General features: G+C 40.5%; 1 protein-coding gene across 1 annotated transcript; it reads left to right on the top strand.

The window, feature by feature from the left end:
• The first annotated feature begins 642 nt into the window (after window positions 1–642).
• On the top strand, window positions 643–26,214 carry LOC106582657 (14-3-3 protein beta/alpha-1). Its single transcript, XM_045705814.1, has 6 exons — window positions 643–818; window positions 22,399–22,699; window positions 23,022–23,145; window positions 23,479–23,642; window positions 24,013–24,108; window positions 24,220–26,214. The coding sequence occupies exons 2-6, from the start codon at window positions 22,406–22,408 to the stop codon at window positions 24,274–24,276; spliced, it is 735 nt and encodes a 244-aa protein (XP_045561770.1). The 5' UTR covers window positions 643–818; window positions 22,399–22,405; the 3' UTR covers window positions 24,277–26,214.

Raw genomic sequence — 26,214 nt, 5'->3', positions numbered from 1 at the left:
AATTGCTGCAATAGGTGGCTCTACAAAGTATTGACTTTGGGGGGGTGAATACTTACGCACGTTTTCTGTTTTTTTGTGTTATTTCTTGTTTGTTTCACAATAAAAAATATTTTGCATCTTCAAATTGATAGGCATGTTGTGTAAGTCAAATGATACAACCCCCCAAAAAAAATCCAGGTTGTAAGGCAACAAAATAGGAAAAATGCCACAGTGGGTGAATACTTTCGCAAGCCACTGTAGACAATTTTGACTTTGCAACTTGGCCATCTTGTGGGAACCCCTCATAGGTCATGGATATGAGTGCATTGCAAACACTGGTGTTAAACATTTGTACCCATGACTTGAGACGTACTATTTTTTACTTCTGTGAATGATTAAGAGAGGCCTAGAATTCCTTTTGTTTTATTTCTCCTTCTCTCTCTTATTTTTATTATTTTCTTTTTTATATAAAGTTGCGCTCCTGCAACTTTATATAAACAGTACAGCCAGACTAGCCTGTCTCAACATCTGTGGTCTATGATTTACACTTTACGTGACTGTAAGCAATCGCTTGAAGACAGTAACTATGGTGACCACTTACGTCATCGCATAGTGGATCGCATACTCTTTATTACGTCAACTACCCTGCAAAATGCTTAGGAAACCCCGGAGTGCTGTTACCATAGATACTGGCGGGGGGAGGGGTGGAGTTTAGAGGAAGCGGAAGTGTTAGCGCAGGCGGAAGTGGTACTGCCCTGAAAATCCCAAGCAGCGAACGGAGGACAGCTTGGTACTCCCATCGTTTAGAGAAAAAGCAGGATTCAAAATACAAGCTAAATGTGAGTTCACTTGCATAAGTTCGATTATATTATTATCTCCTGGGTAAGATCGGTAATTGTGGGTTCATAATAACACAACAATCTCTCCAATCGCTATCTGTTGCGGAAGGTGCCTATTGGGGCTGGGTACAAGGATTTAGGCCGAGACGTGTGATTGAATAGCGAGCTAGAGCTCACAAGCTAGCTAGGAATTAGGTTATTGTAAACCACGTAGGGGAGATCTCAGATCTGCCCTGGGAAATATGAATCAAAATCCAAAATTGTACCGTAATGCCGATGTATATATCCACAGAAGACTATTACATTTTTTTTTGCAAGGCTAATAATGTTACCTGTCTGGTCGTCGTGAAATCAAGACTTACAGTAGCTACCTTACCAGCGCTACCAAGCTAATGCTAACTTGACGCTATCTCCAGCTAATTTTACAAGTGAATGGACTGCAATGCACAGGTTTTTGCGATGACACTGGTGCTTAAAGGCTACTTATTAAATTATCGTTAAGTATATCCAACTCATTGGTAGCATTCGATAACTAGAACTGTTGCTAGATAACGTTAGCTGGTTTGCTAACGGCAGCTTTCATATTAAAATTCCGCAAGGGAATGCGACAGAGAGGGCGTTACTAGCTCTCCAGCTCCATCTTCAATGCCGGACTGGAATCTAGCAAGCTAGCGCTTTAGCGATTAGGTTGGCTACCGATTTTATAGCGCAATGCTGCAGTATTTCCGCCATGGACGTTAAATTTGACATCCGTGATCATAACTAGTTAGCGAGTATTTGCTAACGATCGAAAGATGGTTATGTTGGAGGAAATTGTAGCGATAGTGAAACACAGTGACAATTAAGACAGCCTTGGTAATGTAGGATACCATACTGTCATAGTATACCAGGTTTTTAAAATAAACTTATCTCAACTGGCGCAAGTGACACAGCCATTGTGAGCAAATCCGACTTTATCTCAGTCGAAATTGACTTGAGATAACATGGCCACGAGCCGTATAACTATAATAATACATTGGTTAAACAATAAAGCTAAGATCACCTGCTGCGTTGGCACTACTTTACGTTATGTTTTAGGGATGTATGTCCTTTGAAAACATACCTTGCGTCTAGAGCTGGGTTTCACGTAAAAGTTATGGTTAATTTCCTATAATGGTTGTTTAGAAAAAGAAAGTCTTCTGATTATGGCTTAAACTTTCTAGAGCCCCAATGGGACAAATCGACATTTCTAAGAATGTCGTGTTTTCAAGATAAATGATCAGAAAACCACAATATTGGATTTTTTTTTAGTTGTGGCCAATCATAATTACCAAGTTTGCTCAAATATAATACCTAACATTTACCAAGCTGATCTTATATTGTCCTATATCAGCATTATTTAGCCGTTCCGGTGTAGACAATATTTTCTTTATAACATTGAATTTGTGTTACTGTCCCAGAGAAAGGGGTTCCTTGCCTCTCACCATAGAAAAATGCTGAAAGTGTTCAAAGGTATATTTATACAGTTTTTTTTTAGGACCTTTATTTACCTAGGCAAGTCAGTTAACAACAAATTCTTATTTACAATGATGGCTGTCCTAGAATCTTACAATTAGGGCTATGCAATATATCAAATTAATTCAATCAAATGCCTGTATCACAAGAATAACTTTATTTTTTGATGAGCGTTTGTTCTCATGTTGTCGTTTTGTGTCTTGGCTCCTTGTGTGCTGTGCACCTTCCCATTTACACACATACACCAAGCCCTCCCCCCTGGCACTCCCAACAACAAAGATGAGATCACTTCTTTCTCTCCTTTCTTTAAGACATAAAGGTCGTCAATACAGAACATTTCATGAACTTTGAAAGTTTCTTCAAGTGCAATCGCAAAAACCATCAAGCGCTATGATGAAACTGGCTTTCATGAGGACTGCCACAGGAAAGGAAGACCCAGAGTTACCTCTGCTGCAGAGGATAAGTTCATTGGAGTTACCAGCCTCAGAAATTGCACCCCAAATAAATTCTTCACAGATTTCAAGGAACAGACACATCTCAACATCAACTGTTCAGAGGAGACTGCGTGAATCAGGCCTTAATGATTGAATTGCTGCGAAGAAACCAATACTAAAGGAAACCAATAAGAGGAAGAGACTTGCTTGGGCCAAAAAACACGAGTAACGGACATTACACCGGTGGTGTAATGCTGTGGCTGCTGTGGCTTTGTGAGACGCAGAGTAGGTGAACGGATGAGCTCCGCATGTGTGGTTACTACCGTGAAGCAGGGTGGAGGAGGTGCGGGGGTGCTTTGCTGGTGACACTGTTGGTGATTTATTTAGAATTAATCTGTAACAGATGACATTCATATTCTATCTCTGAAACTCACTTAGATAATACATTTGATGATAGTGGTAGCAATACATGGTTATAACATGTACCGAAAAGACAGAAATAGCAACGGAGGTGGTGTTGCTGTCTATATTCAGAACCACATTCCTGTAAAGCTTAGAGGATCTAATGTTAAATACAGTTGAAGTAATATGGCTACACGTTCATCTGCCTCACCTAAGCCAATTCTTGTGGGAAGCTGCTATAGACCACCAAGTCCTAACAGTCAGTATCTGTATAAAATGTGTGAAATGCGTGATAATGTAAACTCAGCAAAAAAAGAACCGTCCTCACTGTCAACTGTTTATTTTCAGCAAACTTAACATGTGTAAATATTTGTATGAACATAAGATTCAACAACTGCGACATAAACTGAACAAGTTCCACAGACATGTGATTATCAGAAATGAAATAATGTGTCCCTGAACAAAGGGGGGGTCAAAATCAAAAGTAACAGTCAGTATCTGGTGTGGCCACCAGCTGCATTAAATACTGCAGTGCATCTCCTCCTCATGGACTGCACCAGATTTGCCAGTTCTTGCTGTGAGATGTTACCCCACTCTTCCACCAGGGCACCTGCATGTTCCCGGATATTTCTGGGGGGAATGGCCCTAGCCCTCACCCTCCGATGCAACAGGTACCAGACGTGCGCAATGGGATTGAGGTCCGGGCTCTTCGCTGGCCATGGCAGAACACTGACATCCCTGTCTTGCAGGAAATCACTCACAAAACGAACAGTATGGCTGGTGGCATTGTCATGCTGGAGGGTCATGTTAGGTTGAGCCTGCAGGAAGGGTACCACATGAGGGAGGAGGATGTCTTCCCTGTAACGGACAGCGTTGAGATTGCCGACAATGACGACAAGCTCAGTTCGATGATTCTGTGACACACCGCCCCAGACCATGACGGACCCTCCACCTCCAAATCGATCCCGCTCCAGAGTACAGGCCTCTGTGTAATGCTCATTCCTTCGACGATAAACGCAAATCTGACCATCACCCCTGGTGAGACAAAACCGTGACTCGTCAGTGAAGAGAAGTTTTTGCCAGTCCTGTCTGGTCCAGCGACGGTGGGTTTGTACCCATAGGCGACGTTGTTGCCCGTCATGTCTGGTGATGACCTTCCTTACAACAGGCCTACAAGCCCTCAGTCCAGCCTCTCTCAGCCTATTGCAGACAGTCTGAGCACTGATGGAGGGATTGTGTGTTCCTGGTGTAACTCGGGCAGTTGTTGCCATCCTGTACCTGTCCCGCAGGTGTGATGTTTGGATGTACCAATCCTGTGCAGGTGTTACACGTGGTCTGCCACTGCGTGGATGATCAGCTGTCCGTCCTGTCTCACTGTAGCGGTCTTAGGCGTCTCACAGTACGGACATTGCAATTTATTGCCCTGGCCACATTTGCAGTCCTCATGCCTCCTTGCAGCATGTCTAAGGCACGTTCACACAGATAAGCAGGGACCCTGGGCATATTTCTTTTGGTGTTTTTCAGAGTCAGTAGAAAGGCCTCTTTAGTGTCCTAAGTTTTCATAATTGTGACCTTAATTGCCTACCGTCTGTAAGCTGTTAGTGTCTTAACGACCGTTCCACAGATGCATGTTCATTAATTCTTTATGGTTCATTGAACAAGCATGGGAAACAGTGTTTAAACCCTTTACAGTGAAGAGCTGTGAAGTTATTTGGATTTTTGCGAATTATCTTTGAAAGACAGGGTCCTGAAAAAGGGACATTACTTTTTTTGCTGAGTTTGATATTAACAGAGAAATATATTTTCTGGGTGATTTTAAATATTGACTGGCTCTTATCAAGCTGCCCACTCAGGAAAAAACGTAAAACTGTAACCAGTGCCTGCAACTTGCATCAGGTTGTCAGTCAACCTACCAGGGTAGTTAGAAACAGCACAGGAATTAAATCATCAACATGTGTTGATCACATTTTTACTAACGCTGCAGATATTTGCTTTAAAGCAGTATCCAAATCCATAGGATGTAGTGATCACAATATAGTAGCCATATCTAGGAAAACCAAAGTTCCAAAGGCTGGGCCTAATATAGTGTATAAGAGGTCATACAATAAGTTTTGTGATTCATATGTTGACGTAAAGAATATTTGCTAGTCTGTGGTGTGTAATGAGAAACCCGACACTGCACTTGACGAATTTATGAAACCACCTATTCCAGTTCTTAATAAGCACGCACCAATTAAAACCTGTTAGGGACAGACGTTCCGCTAACGGAACGTATAGAGTATAATGGTATATGAATGAATGGTATAGAGTGGCGCGAATTACAAATACCTCAAAAATGCAAAAACGTCAATTTTTCAAACATATGACTATTTTACACCATTTTAACCTCTTACATCTAGACGTTCCGCTAGCGGAACACCTGCTCCAATATCCAATGATGGGCGTGGCGCGAAATACAAACTCCTCTAAAATCCGAAAACTTCCATTTTTCAAACATATGACTATTTTACAGCATTTTAAAGACAAGACTCTCGTTAATCTAACCACACCGTCCGATTTCAAAAAGGCTTTACAACGAAAGCAAAACATTAGATTATGTCAGCAGAGTACCCAGCCAGAAATAATCAGACACCCATTTTTCAAGCTAGCATATAATGTCACAAAAAACAAAACCACAGCTAAATGCAGCACTAACCTTTGATGATCTTCATCAGATGACAACCCTAGGACATTATGTTATACAATACATGCATGTTTTGTTCAATCAAGTTCATATTTATATCAAAAACCAGCTTTTTTACATTAGCATGTGACGTTCAGAACTAGCAAACATCCGGTGAATTTACTAAATTACTCACGATAAATGTTCACAAAAAACATAACAATTATTTTAAGAATTATAGATACAGAACTCCTTTATGCAATCGCGGTGTCCAATTTTAAAATAGCTTTTCGGTGAAAGCACATTTTGCAATATTCTGAGTAGATAGCCCGGCCATCACAGGCTAGCTATTTTGACACCCACCAAGTTTGGTACTCACCAAACTCAGATTTACTATAAGAAAAATTGGATTACCTTTGCTGTTCTTCATCAGAATGCACTCCCAGGACTTCTACTTCAACAACAAATGTTGTTTTGGTTCCAAATAATCCATAGTTATATCCAATCAATTTTTATGCGATTTGTCTCGTAAAATAGTGATAATATTCCAACCGGGAGACGTTGTATCCGTTCAAACACTGAAATAAGAAAATGGAGTCATCACATGCACGCCCGCGCCAGTGTCATTGTTCTCAGAAGTACCACTCTCCAAAACCCATACTGTTTTTCGCCCAGAGACTGCAGAGTTATCATTCAACGTTCTGGCGCCTTCTGAGAGCCAATGAAGGCCTTAGAAAATGTCACGTTACAGCAGAGATCCTGTATTTTCGATAAAGAGGCTACAGAAGGCCAAGAAATGGTCAGACAGGGCACTTCCCATATAGAATCTTCTCAGGTTTTGGCCTGCCATATGAGTTCTGTTATACACAGACACCATTCAAACAGTTTTAGAAACTTTAGGGTGTTTTCTATCCAAATCTACTGATACATATTCTAGTTTCTGGGCAGGAGTAATAACCAGATTAAATCGGGTACGCTTTTTATCAGGCTGTGAAAATACTGCCCCCTATCCCAAACAGGTTAAAAAAATGACTGTAAAAACTGTTAATCTCTCTAGGGTACGTGGGACGGTAGCGTCCCACCTGGCCAACATCCAGTGAAATTGCGGAGCGCGAATTTCAAACTACAGAATCGTAAATATTAAAAATTCTTGAAAATACACATGCAATATTTCAAATTAAAGCTTGACTTCTTGTTAACCTCTATGGGCTAGGTGGGACGCTAGCGTCCCCCCCGTGGTGCACTCCGTCAACAGCAGGTGCATTTCAAGAGCGGCAAATTTGAATCCAAATAAATGTCAAAATTCAAATTTTTCAAACATAGAACATTTTACACCCTTTGAAAGATAAACATCTCCTTAATCTAACCACGTTTTACGATTTCAAAAAGGTTTTACGGCGAAAGCATAAATTTAGAGTATGTTAGGACAGTACATTTACAAGAGTTGTGTGTAATGTTTTGTCAATTCAAAGACAGGGTCACCAAAACCATAAAACCAGCTAAAATGATGCACTAACCTTTTACAATCTCCATCAGATGACACTCCTAGGACATATGTTAGACAATGCATGCATTTTTAGTTCTATCAAGTTCATATTTATATCCAAAAACAGCGTTTTACTATGGCATTGATGTTGAGGAAATCGTTTCCCTCCAATAACCGGCAGTCAAGTCAGCGCCACAAATTAAATAATTAAAATTAGAAAACATTGGTAAAATATTATATTGTCATTTAAAGAATTATAGATTTACATCTCTTGAACGCAATCAACTTGCCAGATTTAAAAATAACCTTACTGGGAAATCACACTTTGCAATAATCTGAGCACTGCGCCCAGAAAAATACACGTTGCGATACAGACTAGACGTCATGTTGGGGAGATCTAAAATCGAAAATACTATGTAAATAATCCATTACCTTTGATTCTCTTCATCAGATGTCACTTCCAGGTATCACGGTATCAAACGAATGTAGTTTTATTCAAAAAAGCTCATCATTTATGTCCAAAAATCTCCGTCTTGTTAGCACATGATCTAAGCCAGCCGGACTTCTCGTCATGAACGAGGGGAAAAAATATATTTACGTTCGTTCAAACATGTCAAACGTTGTATAGCATAAATCATTAGGGCCTTTTTTAACCAGAACATGAATAATATTCAAGGTGGACGAATGCATACTCTTTTATAACGTATTGGAACGAGGGTACCCAACATGAACTCGCGCGCCAGGTGTCTAATGGGCCATCATCGTTCCATGGCTCTTGTTCGGTCAGATCTCCCTCCAGAAGACTCAAAACACTTTGTAAAGGCTGGTGACATCTAGTGGGAGCAATAGGAAGTGCCAAAATATTCCTCAGCCCCTGTGTTTTTCAATGGGATAGGTTTAAAGGTAATACAACACATCAGGTATCCACTTCCTGTCAGAAAATGTCTCAGGGTTTTGCCTGCCAAATGAGTTCTGTTATACTCACAGACACCATTCAAACAGTTTTAGAAACTTTAGAGTGTTTTCTATCCATATATAATAAGTATATGCATATTCTAGTTACTGGGTAGGATTAGTAACCAGATTAAATCGGGTACATTTTTTTTATCCAGCCGTGCAAATACTGCCCCCTAGCCCTAACAGGTTAATCTAGCCACGGTGTCAGATTTCAAAAAGGCTTTACGGCGAAAGCAAACCATGCGATTATCTGAGGACAGCACCCCATCAAACAAACACAGACAATCGTATTTCATCCTGCCAGACGTGACACAAAACTCAGAAATAACAATATAATTCATGCCTTACCTTTGAAGAGCTTCTTCTGTTTGCACTCCAATATTTCCCATAAACATCACAAATGGTCCTTTTGTTCGATAAATTCTGTTGTTATATCTCCAAAATGTCCATTTATTTGGCGCGTTTGATCCAGAAAAACACCGGTTCCAACTCGCGCAACACGACTACAAAATATCTAATAAATTACCTGTAATCTTTGCCCAAACATTTCAAACAACTTTCCCAATTCAACTTTAGGTATTTTTTTTACAGAAATAATCGATAAAATCTACGACGGGATAAACTGCGTTCAATAGCGGATAAAAACAAAGTGGAGCGCGCTTTCAGGTCACACGCCCCAACCACAACCGTACACTAGACTCGACCCTCGTTCTGAACAGGGCTACTTCTTCATTTCTCAAAGGAAAAACATCAACCAATTTCTAAAGACTGTTGACATCCAGTGGAAGCGATAGGAACTGCAAGCAAGTGCCTTAGAAATCTAGATCCCCATAGATAACCCATTGAAAAGAGAGTGACCTCAACAACAACAAAAAATCCTGGATGGTTTGTCCTCGGGGTTTCACCTGCCAAATAAGTTCTGTTGTACTCAGACATCATTCAAACAGTTTTAGAAACTTCAGTGTTTTCTATCAAATACTAACAATTATATGCATATCCTAGCTTCTAGGCCTGAGTAGCAGGTAGTTTACTTTGGGCACCTCAGTCATCCAAACTTCCGAATACTGCCCCCTCCGCCGAAGAACTTAACTTCTTGGGGCTATGTGGGACGCTAGCGTGCCACCCGTGGTGCACCCTATCAACAGCAGGTGCATTTCAAGAGCGGCAAATTTGAAACCAAATAAATGTCAAAATTCAAATTTTTCAAACATACAACTATCTTACACCCTTTGAAAGATAAACATCTCCTTAATCTAACCACGTTGTCCGATTTCAAAAAGGTTTTACGGCGAAAGCATAAAGTTAGATTATGTTAGGAGAGTACATTGACAATAGCTGTGTGTAATGTTTTGTCAATTCAAAGACAGGGTCACCAAAACCATAAAACCAGCTAAAATGATGCACTAACCTTTTACAATCTCCATCAGATGACGCTCCTAGGACATTATGTTAGACAATGCATGCATTTTTAGTTCTATCAAGTTCATATTTATATCCAAAAACAGCGTTTTACTATGGCATTGATGTTGAGGAAATCGTTTCCCTCCAATAACCGGCAGTCAAGTCAACACCACAAATTAAATAATTAAAATTAGAAAACATTGGTAAAATATTATATTGTCATTTAAAGAATTATAGATTTACATCTCTTGAACGCAATCAACTTGCCAGATTTAAAAAGAACCTTACTGGGAAATCACACTTTGCAATAATCTGAGCACTGCGCCCAGAAAAATATGCTTTGCTATACAGACAAACGGCCATGTTGGAGAGATCTAAAATCGAAAATACTATGTAAATAATCCATTACCTTTGATTCTCTTCATCAGATGTCACTTCCCGGAATCCCAGGTCCATAACGAATGTAATTTTGTTCAAAAAAGCTCATCATTTATATCCAAAAAGATCCGTGTTGTTAGCACATGATCTAAGCCAGCCGGACTTCTCGTCATGAACGAGGGGAAAAAATATATTTACGTTCGTTCAAACATGTCAAACGTTGTATAGCATAAATCATTAGGGCCTTTTTTTAACCAGAACATGAATAATATTCAAGGTGGACGAATGCATTCTCTTTTAAAACGTTTTGGAACGAGGGTACCCAACATGACCTCGCGCGCCAGAGTCTAATCGGCCATCACCGTTCCAAGGCTCTTGTTCGGTCAGATCTCATAGTAGAAGATTCAAAACACTTTGTAAAGGCTGGTGACATCTAGTGGAAGCAATAGGAAGTGCCAAAACATTAATCAGCCCCTGTGTGTTTCAATGGCATAGGCTTAAAGGTAATTCAACACATCAGGTATCCACTTCCTGTCAGAAAATGTCTCAGGGTTTTGCCTGCCAAATGAGTTCTGTTATACTCACAGACACCATTCAAACAGTTTTAGAAACTTTAGGGTGTTTTCTATCCATATATAATAAGTATATGCATATTCTAGTTACTGGGTAGGATTAGTAACCAGATTAAATCGGGTACGTTTTTTTATCCAGCCGTGAAAATACTGCCCCCTAGCCCCAACAGGTTAAATCCCCTTGGATTGATGAGGAATTTAAGAATTGTATGGTTGAGAGGGATGCAAAAGGTATGGCAATTAAGTCTGGCAGCCCAACTGATTGTCAAAAGTACTGCAAATTAAGAAATGTGACACAAAAAAAAAGACACTACACTATGAAACAAAGAAATTATATTAAAAAAATGATAGTAAAAAGCTTTGGGTCTCCTTAAATGAAATTTGGGGGGGAAAAGCCAACTCGGCTCCATTTATTGAATCAGATGGCTCATTCATCACGAAGCCCATTGATATTGCAAACTTCGGGATGACATGCCAGCAACAAACTCTGACACTACACATCCAAGTATATCGAACCATATTATGAAAGACAAGAATTGTACTTTTGAATTCCGTAAAGTCAGAGTGGAAGAGGTGAAAAAATTGTTGTCTATCAACTCTGACATTCTAGATGGAAAATTACTGACGATATTGCCACTCCTATTTGCCCCATCTTCATTTTATGCCTACTAGAGAGTGTGTGCCCTCAGGCCTGGAGGGAAGCTAAAGTCATTCCGCTCCCCTAGAATAGTATAGCCCCCTTTACTGGCTCAAATAGCCAGCCAATCAGCCAGTTACCAACCCTTAGTAAACCTCTGGATTTTTTGTTGTTGACCAGATACAATGCTATTTTACAGTAAACAAATTGACAACAGAATTTCAGCATGCTTATAACACAATTGACTGATTTGGCTGAGAGAAATGTATGATAAAATGATTGTGGGGGCTGTCTTGCTAGACTTCACTACAGCTTTTGACATTATTGATCATAGTCTACTGCTGGAAAAAACGTATGTGTTATGGCTTTACACAGCCTGCTATAATGTGGATAAAGCGTTACTTGTCTAACAGAACACAGAGGGTGTTCGTTAATGGAAGCCTATCAAATATAATCCAGTTAGAATCAGGAATTCCTCAGGGTAGCTGTTTAGGCCCCTTGCTTTTTAAATTTTTACTAACGACATGCCACTGACTTTGAGTAAAGCCAGAGTTTCTATGTATGAGGATGACTCAACACGATACAAGTCAGCTACTACAGCGACTGAAATGACTGCAACATTCAACAAAGAGCTGCAGTTAGTTTGAGTGGGTGGCGAGGAATAAGTTGACCCTAAATATTTCTAAAACTAAAAGCATTGTATTTTGGGTCAAATCATTCACTAAACCTCAACTAAATCTTGTAATAAATAATGTGGAAATTTAGCAAGTTGAGGTAACTAAACTTCTTGGAGTAACACTAGATTGTAAACTGTCATGGTCAAAACATATTGATGCAGTAGTAGCTAAGATGGGGAGAAGTCTGTAGTCTAATGTCTAATAAAGCGATACTCTGCCTTAACAACACTATCAACAAGGCAGGTCCTCCAACTTTTTTGTCGGTCCTTGACTACTTTTCAGTCCTGTGGTCAGGTGCTACAAAAAAAGGACTTATGAAAATTGCAATTGGCTCAGAACAGGGCAGCACGGCTGGCCCTTGGATGTGCACAGAGAGCTAATATTAATAATATGCATGTCAATCTCTCCTGGCTGAAAGTGGAGGAGAGATTGACTTCATCACTACTTTTATTTATGAGAGGTATTGACATGTTGAATGCACCGAGCTGTCTGTCTAAACTACTGGCACACAGCTCGGACACCCATGCATACGCCACAAGACATGCAACAAGAGGTCTCTTCACAGTCCCCAAGTCCAGAACAGACTATAGGAGGCACACAGTACTACATGGAACTCTATTCCACATCAAGTAACTGACGCAAGCAATACAATTTGATTAAAAAAAACACCTTATGGAACAGCGTGGACTGTGAAGCAACACAAACATTGGCACAGACACATGCATACACACATACGATAACATACACACTATGCATACACATGGATTTAGTAATGTAGATATGTGGTGGAGTAGGGGCCTGAGGGCACACAGTGTGTTGTGAAATCTGTGAATGCTTTGGCAGCAGCTAATGGGGATCCATATTAAATACAAATACAAATACATCCGGCTGTGATTGGGAGTCCCATAGGGCGGCACACAAAAGGCCACATGCTGTCCGGGTTTGGCAGGGGTTGTCCGTCATTGTAAATAAGATTTTGTTCATAACTGACTTGCCTAGTTGAATAAAGGTTACACACCACACTGACCAAAACGTTATTTTGTTGGCATTTATGTCCCCATTACCAGTAAAACATAATCAAAACCTATTTCTTTCACTTGCTTGTTGTGCTGTTTTTTTTGTTTTGTTAAGTCGTTTCATTCTCAACTCGGATTTCATCATACGTCAAGCAGTGAAGTTTCAGCTCTGTCTGTGGCCTCTTCCTTGGTGCGCAATGTCACTGTGTCCGTTTCCATCTTGTCCAGCTGTTTATGTAACATTTCACGCAAACCCTGTTTCTAGTCTGCATCGAAGTAGCGGTCCTTGTGTACATAGCATCGAGCATGGTGGTGACCGTGGAGAGCATGCCACCAAATGGCTTGAACACAGCCTGTAGGCTGTTTTGTTGAGCAGTGGTTCAATGCCATGACAGAGGGTATCACATCTGCTGCAGGCGCAGTTGATGAGCTTATTTCTCGTGTCAGTTATTCGAATGGAGCGTTATCTTGGCGTTAATGGATTTCTCCTTTGAGCTGTCTCGCTGAAATGTTCTTACTCTTTCAAATGTGCTCGATCCACACAGCAGACGTGGGCTAGGTTAGGAATGCTGTGTTGCACGTATAGCGCAAAATTTTACTTGCCGTCATTACGTCATGTACCTACGTTATATCGGTATGCACGTCAGCTTTGACATCGGTTTTGCACATCGGCGTTAAACTAGACATCGAGCCAGTGTCGATGTTGGCACTTTTAGCCAATATCGTCCGATTCCGATATCTTCACCGATATATCGTGCATCCCTACATGATTTTGTCTTATTTTATCGTTTTGATGTCTTCACTATTCTACAATGTAGAAAATAGTAAAAATAAAAAAAAACCCTTGAATGAGTAGCTGTGTCCAAACTTTTGACTGGTACTGTATATCGTAAATTGCCCTTAAGTTAATAAAATGTAGATTGTTTTTTGGCTATTGCCCAGCCCTATTTAAAATATAGAAATTATGTAACTAGTATTGTACATAAATGTAGATAGTTTGAACTGGAGAACAAAAAATGAACCTGCTGACTACACCGGCCTCACGTCCGCCTGTTGATTTTGTCCATCCAGACCAGATGCGATTATGACATGCATATTAAAATATCAAAACCAACCGTGAATTGAATCAACTATATTAATTTGGGGGCATGTCAAACACACAGTAAACATTCATGGACATTTAGCTGACTTGCTATTGCTAGCTAATTTGCCCTGGGAGATTACCATTGTTTTTTAACCTGAAATGCATATGCTCCTTTTTCGTTTACTGGAAAACACCACAATTTAAATGTTATACACCATCAGAAAGAAATGAGTTATTATTTTGTTAGGGCAGGTTTTAGAAATATTAATTAAATTTGTATTTCAAAAGAACAATCATATTTTAAGTTTTATGTTACTAGTCTGTTTAGTAGTTACTGGCTATGCTGCCGCAAGTGCTCACATGTAGAACGCATGGAATGTCGGCTGTAATATTCTACAAAAATGTGATAATTTGAAATAGAGCCCATGCCTTAATTTTAAAGGAAAGGTTCGCCCTAGGGCTGGGCAATATGACAAGATATATACTGTGACGATAGAAAAACGTCTATCGTTTCATATTATGCTGCTTCGTTTATTTCGTTGTCGCAAATCACACTCTTTACGACAATATTTTATGTGAATTGGAAGGAAATTTGCAACACAAACAAACATGGAGGACAGTGAATGTGACACGGAGCTCGTACCTGAAAGAGGGGCTACTTTGGTCGCGTGCACTTGGTTTGGGTATGAAAGGTCTGACACGGAGTAGAAACCAAGGACCTTGTCCTCTGCAAAATATGCTGCAGGCCGGTCCCGACAACAGGCTCAAACGCCACTAACCTGTTTTACCACCTACTCAAGAATCATGTGAAACAGTACGGAGAGAGTCTACGGATGAGACCCAAAAAGTACAGTTGAGTGCTCAAAACAAACCCTCGACTCAGACGTTGCGAGAGGCTTTTGCCCCGCGGCACACCATATGGCAAAGAATCACGAAGATGGAAGGAGAGAATAGCTGCCGTTACAACTTACATCTGCAAAGACACAGCCCCAATTTACACGGTCGAGAAACAGGGGTTTCGTGAGTTGGTGCTAACAGACTGACTACACCGCTCGCGTTGCAAAATAAATGTAGAAATCTATATTATTCAATTATTGCACCCACACTGCTCGCGCACGCCAACGAGCGTCTGCGTTGCCAAGGGCTAAAATAGAAGTAAGTTCTATTTCTGATGCAGATCGCGCTGCAAGTCCTGCCTTTTCCTTCTCATTGGTTTATAGAAGCAGGTACCCACGTGCCATCTCCTTATTGGTTATACACACGTGGGTAACTGAAAGACAAAATAGGTCGGTGGCAGTAATGCATGTAATTTATCAAAGTTGCCAATCGCAATATAAAGTCAAGAGAAGAAAGCCTGGAAGGTGGAGAGATGACTAGAAACGATTCGGTTGACCGTTTTACATGTGGATTAATTGATGAAGTAGAGGACCTTGTGCATTTCAGGTAAAATAACTCAATGTTTATATCCCAGGACAAATTAGCTAGCAACCGCAAGCTAGCTAAATAGGACAAATTAGCTAGCAAGTGCAAGCTAGCTAGCAAAATTTCCATAAATGTTTAATGCCATTCTACCTGTCCCCAAATTAATATAATTTTTTTTGTTATGATATTTTGTTTGTTTTGATATTTTATCCTGCGTGTCGTGATCACGTTTGGTGTGTGGGGACAAAATACATTTATGCACAACGGCGCACGCGCGCAGCCGGTTTGGGTTCCATGTAACACTCGACTAGAGGTCAACCGATTTTAAGATTTTTCAACGCCGATACCGATACTAATTTATTGGAGGACCAAAAAATGCCGATACCGATTAATAGGCCGAATTTTATTTATTTATTTGTAATAATGACAATTACAACAATACTGAATGAAGACTTATTTTAACTTAATATAAGCCTCAAATAAATAATGAAACATGTTCAATTTGGTTTAAATAATGCAAAAACAAAGTGTTGGAGAAGAAAGTAAAAATGCAATATGTGCCATGTAAAAAAGCTAACGTTTAACCTCTATGGGCTAGGCGGGACGAATTCGTCCCACCTACGTAACAGCCACTTGAAGCCTGTGGCGCGATTTTCAAAACCTTAAAAATCCTATTACTTCAATTTCTCAAACATATGACTATTTTACAGCTATTTAAAGACAAGACTCTCGTTAATCTAACCACACTGTCCGATTTCAAAAAGGCTTTACAACGAAAGCAAAACATTAGATTATGTCAGCAGAGTACCAAGCCAGAAATAATCAGACACCCATTTTTCAAGCTAGCATATAATGTCACATAAACCCAGAAGACAGCTAAATGCAGTACTAACCTTTGATGATCTTCATCAGATGACAACCCTAGGACATTATGTTATACAATACATGCATGTTTTGTTCAATCAAGTTCATATTTATATCAAAAACCAGCTTTTTACATTAGCATATGACGTTCAGAACTAGCATACCCCCCGCAAACTTCCGGAGGAATTCGCTAACATTTTACTAAATTACTCACGATAAACGTTCACAAAAAGCATAACAATTATTTTAAGAATTATAGATACAGACCTCCTCTATGCACTCGATATGTCCGATTTTAAAATATATTTTTGGTGAAAGCACATTTTGCAATATTCTAAGTACATAGCCCAGGCATCACGGGCTAGCTATTTAGACACCCGGCAAGTTTAGCACTCACCATAATCATATTTACTATTATAAAAGTTTGATTACCTTTTGTTGTCTTCGTCAGAATGCACTCCCAGGACTGCTACTTCAATAACAAATGTTGGTTTGGTCCAAAATAATCCATCGTTATATCCGAATAGCTGCGTTTTGTTCGTGCGTCCCAGACACTATCTGAAATGGTAAATCAAAAAAAATCTAAATATTCCATTACCGTACTTCGAGGCATGTCAACCGCTGTTTAAAATCCATTTTTATGCCATTTTTCTCGTAAAAAGCGATAATATTCCGACCGGGAATGTCCATTTAGCTAAACTGAGGAAAGTAAACAAAGCTTTCGGTCGACGCGGCACGCGCGCCTGAGTCTCACAGTACTGTAACCAGCCACTACCCAAACGCGCTACTTTGTTTCAGCCAGAGCCTGCAAAGCCACGATTCAGCTTTTTGCCGCCTTCTGAGACCCTATGGCAGCCGTAGGAAGTGTCACGGGACAGCTAAGATCCTCACTCTTCAATAAACAGAGACAAGAAGAACGACACCTTGTCAGACAGGCCACTTCCTGCCTGAAACCTTGTCAGGTTTTTGCCTGCCAAATGAGTTCTGTTATACTCACAGACACCATTCAAACAGTTTTAGAAACTTTAGGGTGTTTTCTATCCATATGTAATAAGTATATGCATATTCTAGTTACTGGGTAGGAGTGGTAACCAGATTAAATCGGGTACGTTTTTTATCCAGCCGTGTCAATACTGCCCCCTATCCTAAACAGGTTAAGTTCCTTGCTCAGAACATGAGAACATATGAAAGCTGGTGGTTCCTTTTAACATGAGTCTTCAATATTCCCAGGTAAGAAGTTTTAGGTTGTAGTTATTATAGGACTTTTTCTCTCTATACCATTTGTATTTCATATACCTTTGACTATTGGATGTTCTTATAGGCACTGTAGTATTGCCAGTGTAACAGTATAGCTTCCGTCCCTCTCCTCGCCCCTACCTGGGCTCGAACCAGGAACACATCGACAACAGCTACCCTCGAAGCATTGTTACCCATCGCTCCACAAAAGCCGCGGCCTTTGAAGTAGTTGTTCCCCTTGCTCTGCAAGGTCTCAGAGCTAGTGACGTCACCGATTGAAACGCTAATAGCGCGCACCCCAATCACTAGCTCGGGAGTTGATAGGCTTGAAGTCATAAACGGCTCAATGCTTGAAGCACAGCGAAGAGCTGCTGGCAAATGCACGAAAGTCCTGTTTGAATGAATGCTTACGAGCCTGCTGCTGCTTACCACTGCTCAGTCAGACTGCTTTATCAAATACTTAATTATAGCATAATAACACAGAAATACGAGCCTTAGGTCATTAATATCTTCAAATCCGGAAACTATCATTTCGAAAACAAAATGTTTATTCTTTCAGTGAAATACGGAACTGTTCCATATTTTATCTAATGGGTGGCATCCATAAGTCTAAATATTCCTGTTACATTGAAGGTTGTGCAATGTTATGTCATAATTACGGCAAATTAGTTCACAACGAGCCAGGCGGCCCAAACTGCTGCATATACCCTGCATATAACTTTTCTATAGGATTGAGGTCAGGGCTTTGTGATGGCCACTCTAATACCTTGACTTCGTTGTCCTTAAGCCATTTTGCCACAACTTTGGAAGTATGCTTGCGACCAAGCTTTAACTTCCTGACTGATGTCTTGAGATGTTGCTTCAATATATCCACATCATTTTCCTCTCTCATGATGCCATCTATTTTGTGAAGTGCACCAGTCCCTCTTGCAGCAAAGCCCCCCCACAACATGATGCTGCCACCCCCGTGCTTCACGGTTTGGATGGTGTTCTTCGGCTTGCAAGCATTCCACTTTTTCCTCCAAACATAACGATGGTCATTATGGCCAAACAGTTCTATTTTTGTTTCATCAGACCAGAGGACATTTCTCCAATAAGTACAATCTTTGTCCCCATGTGCAGTTGCAAACCATAGTCTGTCTTTTTTATGGTGGTTTTGGAGCAGTGGCTTCTTCATTGCTGAGCGGCCTTTCAGTTTATGTCGATATAGGACTCGTTTTACTGTGGATATAGATACTTTTGTACCTGTTTCCTCCAGCATCTTCACAAGGTCCTTTGTTGTTCTGGGATTGACTTGCACTTTTCGCATCAAAGTACATTCATCTCTAGGAGACAGAACGCCTTCCTGAGCAGAATGACGGCTGCGTGGTCCCATGGTGTTTATACTTGCGGACTATTGTTTGTACAGTTGAACGTGGTACCTTTTTGATTTTCCCATGATGTCAAGTAAAGAGGCACTGAGTTTGAAGGTAGGCCTTGAAATACATCCACAGGTACACCTCCAATTGACTCAAATGATGTCAATTAGCCTATCAGAAGCTTCTAAAGCCATGACATAATTTTCGGGAATTTTCCAAGCTGTTTAAAGGCACAGTCAACTTAGTGTATTTAAACTTCTGACCCACGTTAATTGTGATACAGTGAAATAATCTGTCTGTAAACAATTGCTGGAAAAATGACTTGTCATGCACAAGGGAGATTTGCCAAAACTATAGTCTGTTAACAAGAAATTTGTGGAGTGGTTGAAAAACGAGTTTTAATGACTCCAACCTTAGTGTATGTAAACTTCTGACTTCAACTGTATATCGGGATATGAGATTTTGGCCATATCGCCTAGCCCTAGTTCGCCCATTTTGAATGTTATTTTGTGTTTTTGCATCTCTGATTTGATGTTCAATCTATTCCCTGGATCATTTCATGTGTGTCTGAGTTATTGGCGTTCGCTAAGGCAGAAATCCAGCCGGTATGGCGTAGCACGGTGATAGTCACACTGGAAGTCAAAAGGAATACGTCTATCATACATGTCAGATTAAAATACTGGCTGATGTCATAACTCGGGAGGATGTCTTCTCTCGAATGAGCCATTGATCTTATTTTTGCGATATTCTTACCTCAAATGTGTAATTTAATGGAGGGTGTCGCACATTTTTCCTATTTGTCTGCCTATAGTGCATGGTGCTTTTGCCAAAGACATGTTATAGAAAGAAGATAGGAATCCAATGAATGAAGGAACGTGTAATGCCCCACCCAGCAGACTGTCGACCAATCGCGTTCAATCGTCGCTTAATCCCTTCTCAAAGTCAGTGTATATGTTGAGAAACGTGGCTTTTTTTCCTCGAAAGTACGTAATGTCACCATTCCAAAGCTATACGATACTACAGATAGCGAGTACTTTTTCTCATATCTCGGTAAAGATTTTTAATTTTGTTGCCAAAATTTGTGCTAATGTTGGGTTTTTGAGCTAGTAACCAATAGATTCCCATTCACTCCTTGGAGGAGAGTGCTTCTTGTCCCAGAATTCCCCAGAATGCACTGCGCGGCCCGTTGACGTAGCATGGGCAACGTTTCCCATCTCCTCAAAAGTATATCTGCCGTTGTGAATGTTAGCCTCCTCTGTAAGGCACGTCGATCTGCTGGTTGAACATGGTGAGATTGTAGACTCCTAAATTGATAGCTGTAAAATTGCCTAAAGCTACACTAACTGATATTGTCTTTGGTATTATTTTGTGTAGTTACGTTTGATAGCTACCTAGCCAGCCAGCCCATAGAGCGAGCATTGCATTGTGGATTTTGTTGTCGACTTGAGCTTCAACAGATTTCAAAAAGTGATTTTCCATGTTGCTACCAACCTTATTATAACGGCAAAATGAAAAATCTGTTCACAAAACATATTGTTCTCACAGCTTTGGGCCCGAGCTGACAAGGTAAAAATCTGTCATTCTGCCCCTGAGCAAGGCAGTTAACCCACTGTTCCCTGGGCGCCGAAGACGTGGATGTCGATTAAGGCAGCCCTCCGCACATCTGCTTCAGAGGGGTTGGGTTAAATGCGGAAGACACATTTCAGTTGAATGCGTTCAGACATTCAACTGACTAGGTATCCCCCTTACCCATTAACACTGTAAATTAAAGGAATGGGTGGTTTTGAGTGGATTTTTCCTTTAAGTTGTTTGGCAAATGCACATGTTTTAGAAACCTTAACCTGCTCTTTTCTGGTTTGGAAATCAAAAAGTTTGCCTGCATGAAGAATTATTTTAAGTTGCTTTTTGGTAAACTGAAGCTCCTTTCCTTGTCAATTACCCACACTGCGCTGTAATCTCTTCAATCACAAGGCAATTAATACTATTGTCACCCATCAGAATATTGTAACTGTAATCTGGTCTTCAGGCTACATCCTATTATTACTACATCTATGTGTCAAATTAGTTTTGATATAGTTTAGGTCAGGTGTCACTAACCTTTTCAAGATCACTTTCTGAGTCAAAAATGCAACCCCGAGATCTACTGCTCAGATTTTCTTTAACGTGACTTAAAACATTTAAGTCTATGCAACACTAACCTATTAAAAACAGTACTGTAGCAATGAGGTTTGTGCAGTGGGCTATAGGCTCAATACGTTATCACCGCACATTGGCTTTGCTTGAATTGCCCTCCCAATGCATTGTACCCCCCCCCAAAAAAAAGTAAATTTAAAACTGAGTTATATGATCACAGCGGTAATAGATCAGTCATTGTATTACTTGTGATTCACAGCTGATTGAGCATACATTTAAATCATTTGCTTATTTTATTTTACTGGGCTGATGGTGCCTGCATCTGACTGAGGGTCTGCCTCAACGTCCTGCCGCTCTCCCTTTCCTCTGCTGACACTGCCCAAAAAGGGACACCATCTTCTAGCTGATGACAACTCACGCACCACAAATTCATGTTGTGAACAGAGAAAGTGAAATATTCCTGGATATTAAAAAATAACCAAGCCGCTAATAAAAACGCAAGCCTATCGATACACTTTCCTACTCATTCGTTACAGCTGCAGTGCTGGTTGTAGCACGAGTGGAAGTAGGAAGAATATGTATTTTATGGCTTATAAAAGTGTTGAATAAAGAGTTGACAGTGCTGAGTAAGGACTTACATGTCCAAACTTTTGACTGGTACAATTATTTTGCAACGGTCGCGCACGGAATGTGGTCACTGTGGTTTGCATGTAAGGGAGTAATTCCTGACTGGTATCTGAAAAGTTTTATGATGTTTATTAATGAATTTGATCATGTATCCTATTGAATACTCAGTAATTTTCCATTTGAAGAACACTTGCAGGTTTTGGGTCAGTAACATTTAAATTCAGTCAAGTAAACTTGCTTTTCAGTTTACTTCCAGAATTAACTGAATTGAAATGGAATTGACCGCAACCGGACACACAGACATTTCTGGACATGCTATCGGGTTGTCTTTATATCCGTATATTACTGCATATTTAAAAATCATAATCATTATCAGTCAGAAATGAGGCCCTCCCTTAGCTGAGAGAGATGTCTGTGCTAATAGGCTATTGGTTTGTTAGACATTTTATTACGCCTAATTACTGAGTATTCAATAGGCTACATGATAAAATGGATTAATAACATCAGAACATTATAAAACTTTTCAGGACCCACAGAGGTGCACATTAATGTTCTAGCCCAGCACAAGCACACCAGATGCATCTAATCGGGTCTGTTAGTATACGACTAGATCAAAAATGTTCATCCCCTTGGGTCCACAGTACTAGGATTGTAGAATGGGTAACCTCATACTTTCTAACACTACTAATAACTGTTGCTTGGTGTGACTATGACCACAATAACTCTGTGCCATTTCACAGCCTCGACATGGACAAGAACGACCTGGTACAGAAGGCTAAGCTGGCCGAGCAGGCCGAACGCTATGACGACATGGCGGCGGCGATGAAAGCGGTGACGGAGCAGGGCGGCGAGCTCTCCAACGAGGAGCGCAACCTGCTGTCGGTGGCCTACAAGAATGTGGTGGGGGCGCGTCGCTCCTCCTGGCGCGTCATCTCCAGCATCGAGCAGAAGACCGAGGGCAACGAGAAGAAGCAGCAGATGGCCCGTGAATACCGCGAGAAGATTGAGGCCGAGCTGCAGGACATCTGCAAGGATGTGCTGGTGAGCGAGAGCTTGCTAGTCTGTGCCCCCATCGCTTTTAAAGGAGTCCCTTGATGCTATGGGGACGGGGTGATATAATGTGACACTGGGGCTAGAGTTACATTCATTTAGAGTCCAGGCAATTTGGGAATGTGGTTGGAAGTGGAAATTGTACAGGGAAAATGGCCTATTTACACAACAAGCATTTTTCATTTAGCATGAATGTGAGCTGGAATGAATTTGACACCAAAGCAAGGTTGCAGAGAATCTATTTTTGGTTGGTCCTGTGTGTTGAAAGAGTGGAGTTGACTGACACCCAATCAACCCCTTTTCTTGGTTTTAGGCACTCCTCGACAATTACCTCATTGCCAATGCAACTCAGGCAGAAAGCAAGGTGTTCTATCTTAAAATGAAAGGTGACTACTACAGATATCTGTCTGAGGTGGCATCTGGAGACTCAAAGAAGAGTAAGTAGATCTCTGTTCTGTGAGGAAGCTTCCGAGTCACACTGTTGCCAAGAACCCATAATCGTTAATTGGCCACTTTTCCTCAGCCTCTGATTATCATGGAAATAAGTAAAACCTACATTTTTATAATCTGCTGCTTGCACTGCTTTTTAAGGCTTAAGTGGGATCATCACTGGCCTGATTTGATGTCCACAGTACATAATATCTAGACAATGTTCAATCAGCATCCATTATACAGGAGATGCTCAGTGAAATTAAACATTAATTCTCTTCAACAAAAGCATGATGAGTGAATGGTGTTTATTCATTGGGCCTCTTCTCTCCCCATCACAGCCACAGTGGAGAACTCCCAGCAGGCCTACCAGGAGGCATTTGACATCAGCAAGAAGGACATGCAGCCGACACACCCCATCAGGCTGGGCCTCGCTCTCAACTTTTCCGTCTTCTATTACGAGATCCTGAACTCCCCCGAGCAGGCCTGCAGTTTGGCGAAGGCGGTGGGGCACCGTTATACTCTTTCACACACGTTCCACTATCACACTGCAGTGCCTGTGTGATTCGGACGCCTAAAAAGGCTCATTCTGTATCAATACGGAGTGCAAACACGCCCCTCCAGCTTTTTTTTACACAAACCTGCTCGTTAACACCGGTGCTTGTGCTGTTGGCGTTTGCCAAATATTTAAATGAAAAATAACTGTTGTGATGGTGGTTTGTCATCTGGAGTACCAAGCTTTGTCAATTGGTATGCCCTTTTAGGGGTAATGCGTTTAAAGTGTTTTGGAGGCATTTTAGGTTGTAGTATTCTGAGCCTTATAAAAAAAAAAAAACATGTTTTTACCCCCTTCCATATACCTGTTTTCCCTATAGGCTTTCGACGAAGCGATCGCTGAGCTTGACACCTTGAACGAGGACTCTTACAAAGACAGCACCTTGATCATGCAGCTACTAAGGGACAACCTCACTGTAAGTGCTTACCACCAATATGCACCATGCCAATGTCATGCATTATCGTTCGATAGACTTGGAACTGAATGCATGAATCCAATGTTTTTTTTGTTTTTTCCCCCTCTGCAGCTGTGGACATCAGAAAACCAGGGTGACGAGGGGGATGCCGGCGAAGGGGAGAACTAAAGGCGTTGCACATCACTGTTAATCCACCCACTCTTCTTTTACACATATACAGCCCATACATCCCTGCTCCATCCAGCCCCCTCCCTTTCTGTATGACAAGCAGCATGAATTGTACCTGACCTACCAGTTGTGCCCTTTCTCAGATATGCTCAGTTGTTAACAAGCAGAGTATTGTTTTGTGAGGATAAAAGAAAAATACATTTACCCAGTTGAGTGGCAAGGCCATTCAACCCCCCCCCTTTGATTCTCTCCTAACATTTCATAAAGATATGTTCTTTCACCTAGCAAGATATGCATTTATAGTATCCTTTTTTGCTTTGCTAGTGTACTGGCGATTGCTGGTTTTTATTCAAAAAGGTCATTAAACTGTCCGTTTATTTTCAACAAACACTGTGATGCTTAGTTTTTCTCTACATAATCACAAATAAATTCTGGTCGCTAAAATTCAGTACTGTATGTAGCAGTGCAATTCTGCTGTGGCCTCATAGAGAATGGTAGAAGAGGTTGTATTGTGACACTGACTAACATGCATATTGCTGTGTATTGTATATTTTATTTTGGATCTGGAACTAAAATGAATACAAGGGACCCTAGGTTTTGCCATTGAATGCATGTCCAGCTGAAGAAGAAGAAAAAAACATTCCATTAGAACCTAACATTAAAGGTAGACTCATCGAAGTAACGTTGCCACACGCAGCACTGCAGATATTGAGATGAGCAAGACGCAAGACTTTGGTCTTACACGGTCACACAGTATCTGTGCATGCGCACGGGTTTGCTTCACATTGTTAGTGTGGTAGGTACGAGACCAAAACAGAGTAAAAGTTGAGCTCCCACTTCAACGCTCTTAGTTGCGGAAATAGACCCACTATGCTGTTTACTTTCTGCATCGACGTCATTTCGCTGAGTCTACCTTCAAGATGTTATAAAAAAAAAATGAACAAACCGGAGCATTCTCCTAATGTTATGTACTAGAACAGTTGACAAAGGTGCTGTTTGACATTAGTATAATGATACTATTTTGTTCTTAAATGTTACTTTTTTGCTTTGCGTAATAATGACTCGCACATTGGTTCAAAACTGTAAATTGTAAACCCTTTTAAAGTACATTTAAATCTGTCTTAAATTTTGTTGTTAACCTGCTTGCAAAGAAACACCTTAAAGCTGTTTTACGTTGAACTTTTACATATTGGTTATTAAAGCCTATCTTGAAGGCCTTATGCTGACAGTCCAAACTGACCAGTCAAAAGTTTGATATCATTTCATAAAGGAAACGATATCTAAGAGAATGCATGCTCTTGCCCACGAAGAGTGTGTAAGCAAGTCCCCTAATGTAAGTTGTGTCATAGTCAGAGATGGCATTGATGCTTTTGTTTATCTCCAGACTTAAGGGTCTATCAGAGGAGACCATATTGTAGTGGAATGCGGTCAGTGGATGGGTTAGATTGTGGAGTAGCGCAAGGAACTTGTAGAAGTAGCTGAATTCACTCAGTGTCACAATTCTTTGTCATCACCATAACATTCCACTTAGGTGTTGAATTCATCTGGTTCAGTCTTGCTGAAGACAATGTTTCATGCACTGAAGAAAGATCTCCCCCTTAGCTGAATAAATGGCAGTTATTCTACGCTTAATTAAAAAAAATGCAGTAGTGAATGTGGAACCGAGCCTGTCTGTATATCTGGTATCTCCAATTGCATTGTTTTTACTGACCAGTATTCTGCCTAAAGTTTGCTTCTGTGATGGTTTATATTGCCTAGCGCGCACGTGGTTGTGAAAATTTAGAATAGCATTAAAACAAAAATACACAAAAAAAACAACCCCTGGTTATTGACGTAATACTAGATTTGTATGTCTTTTAAAACAGTTCTAGTTTCACCCTACATGTTATCAGGAAAGTGTAAAAGACAATTTAAAGTGAAATAAAAGTTTTATCAGTT

This window comes from Salmo salar, chromosome ssa22, assembly GCF_905237065.1.
Source record: "Salmo salar chromosome ssa22, Ssal_v3.1, whole genome shotgun sequence".
Taxonomy (NCBI): Eukaryota; Metazoa; Chordata; class Actinopteri; order Salmoniformes; family Salmonidae; genus Salmo; species Salmo salar.
The sequence above is the reverse complement of the archived record's forward strand: the minus strand, read 5'-3'. Positions and strand labels throughout refer to the sequence as shown.

What these genes read in the sequence shown, in the direction of transcription:
- LOC106582657 (XM_045705814.1), top strand. Translation starts at nt 22,406, where the DNA reads ATGGACAAGAACGACCTGGTACAGAAGGCTAAGCTGGCCGAGCAGGCC. An exon ending in ACATCTGCAAGGATGTGCTG is followed by an intron (nt 22,700 to 23,021) that starts GTGAGCGAGAGC and finishes TCTTGGTTTTAG; the next exon opens with GCACTCCTCGACAATTACCT. An exon ending in CCTGCAGTTTGGCGAAGGCG is followed by an intron (nt 23,643 to 24,012) that starts GTGGGGCACCGT and finishes TTTTCCCTATAG; the next exon opens with GCTTTCGACGAAGCGATCGC.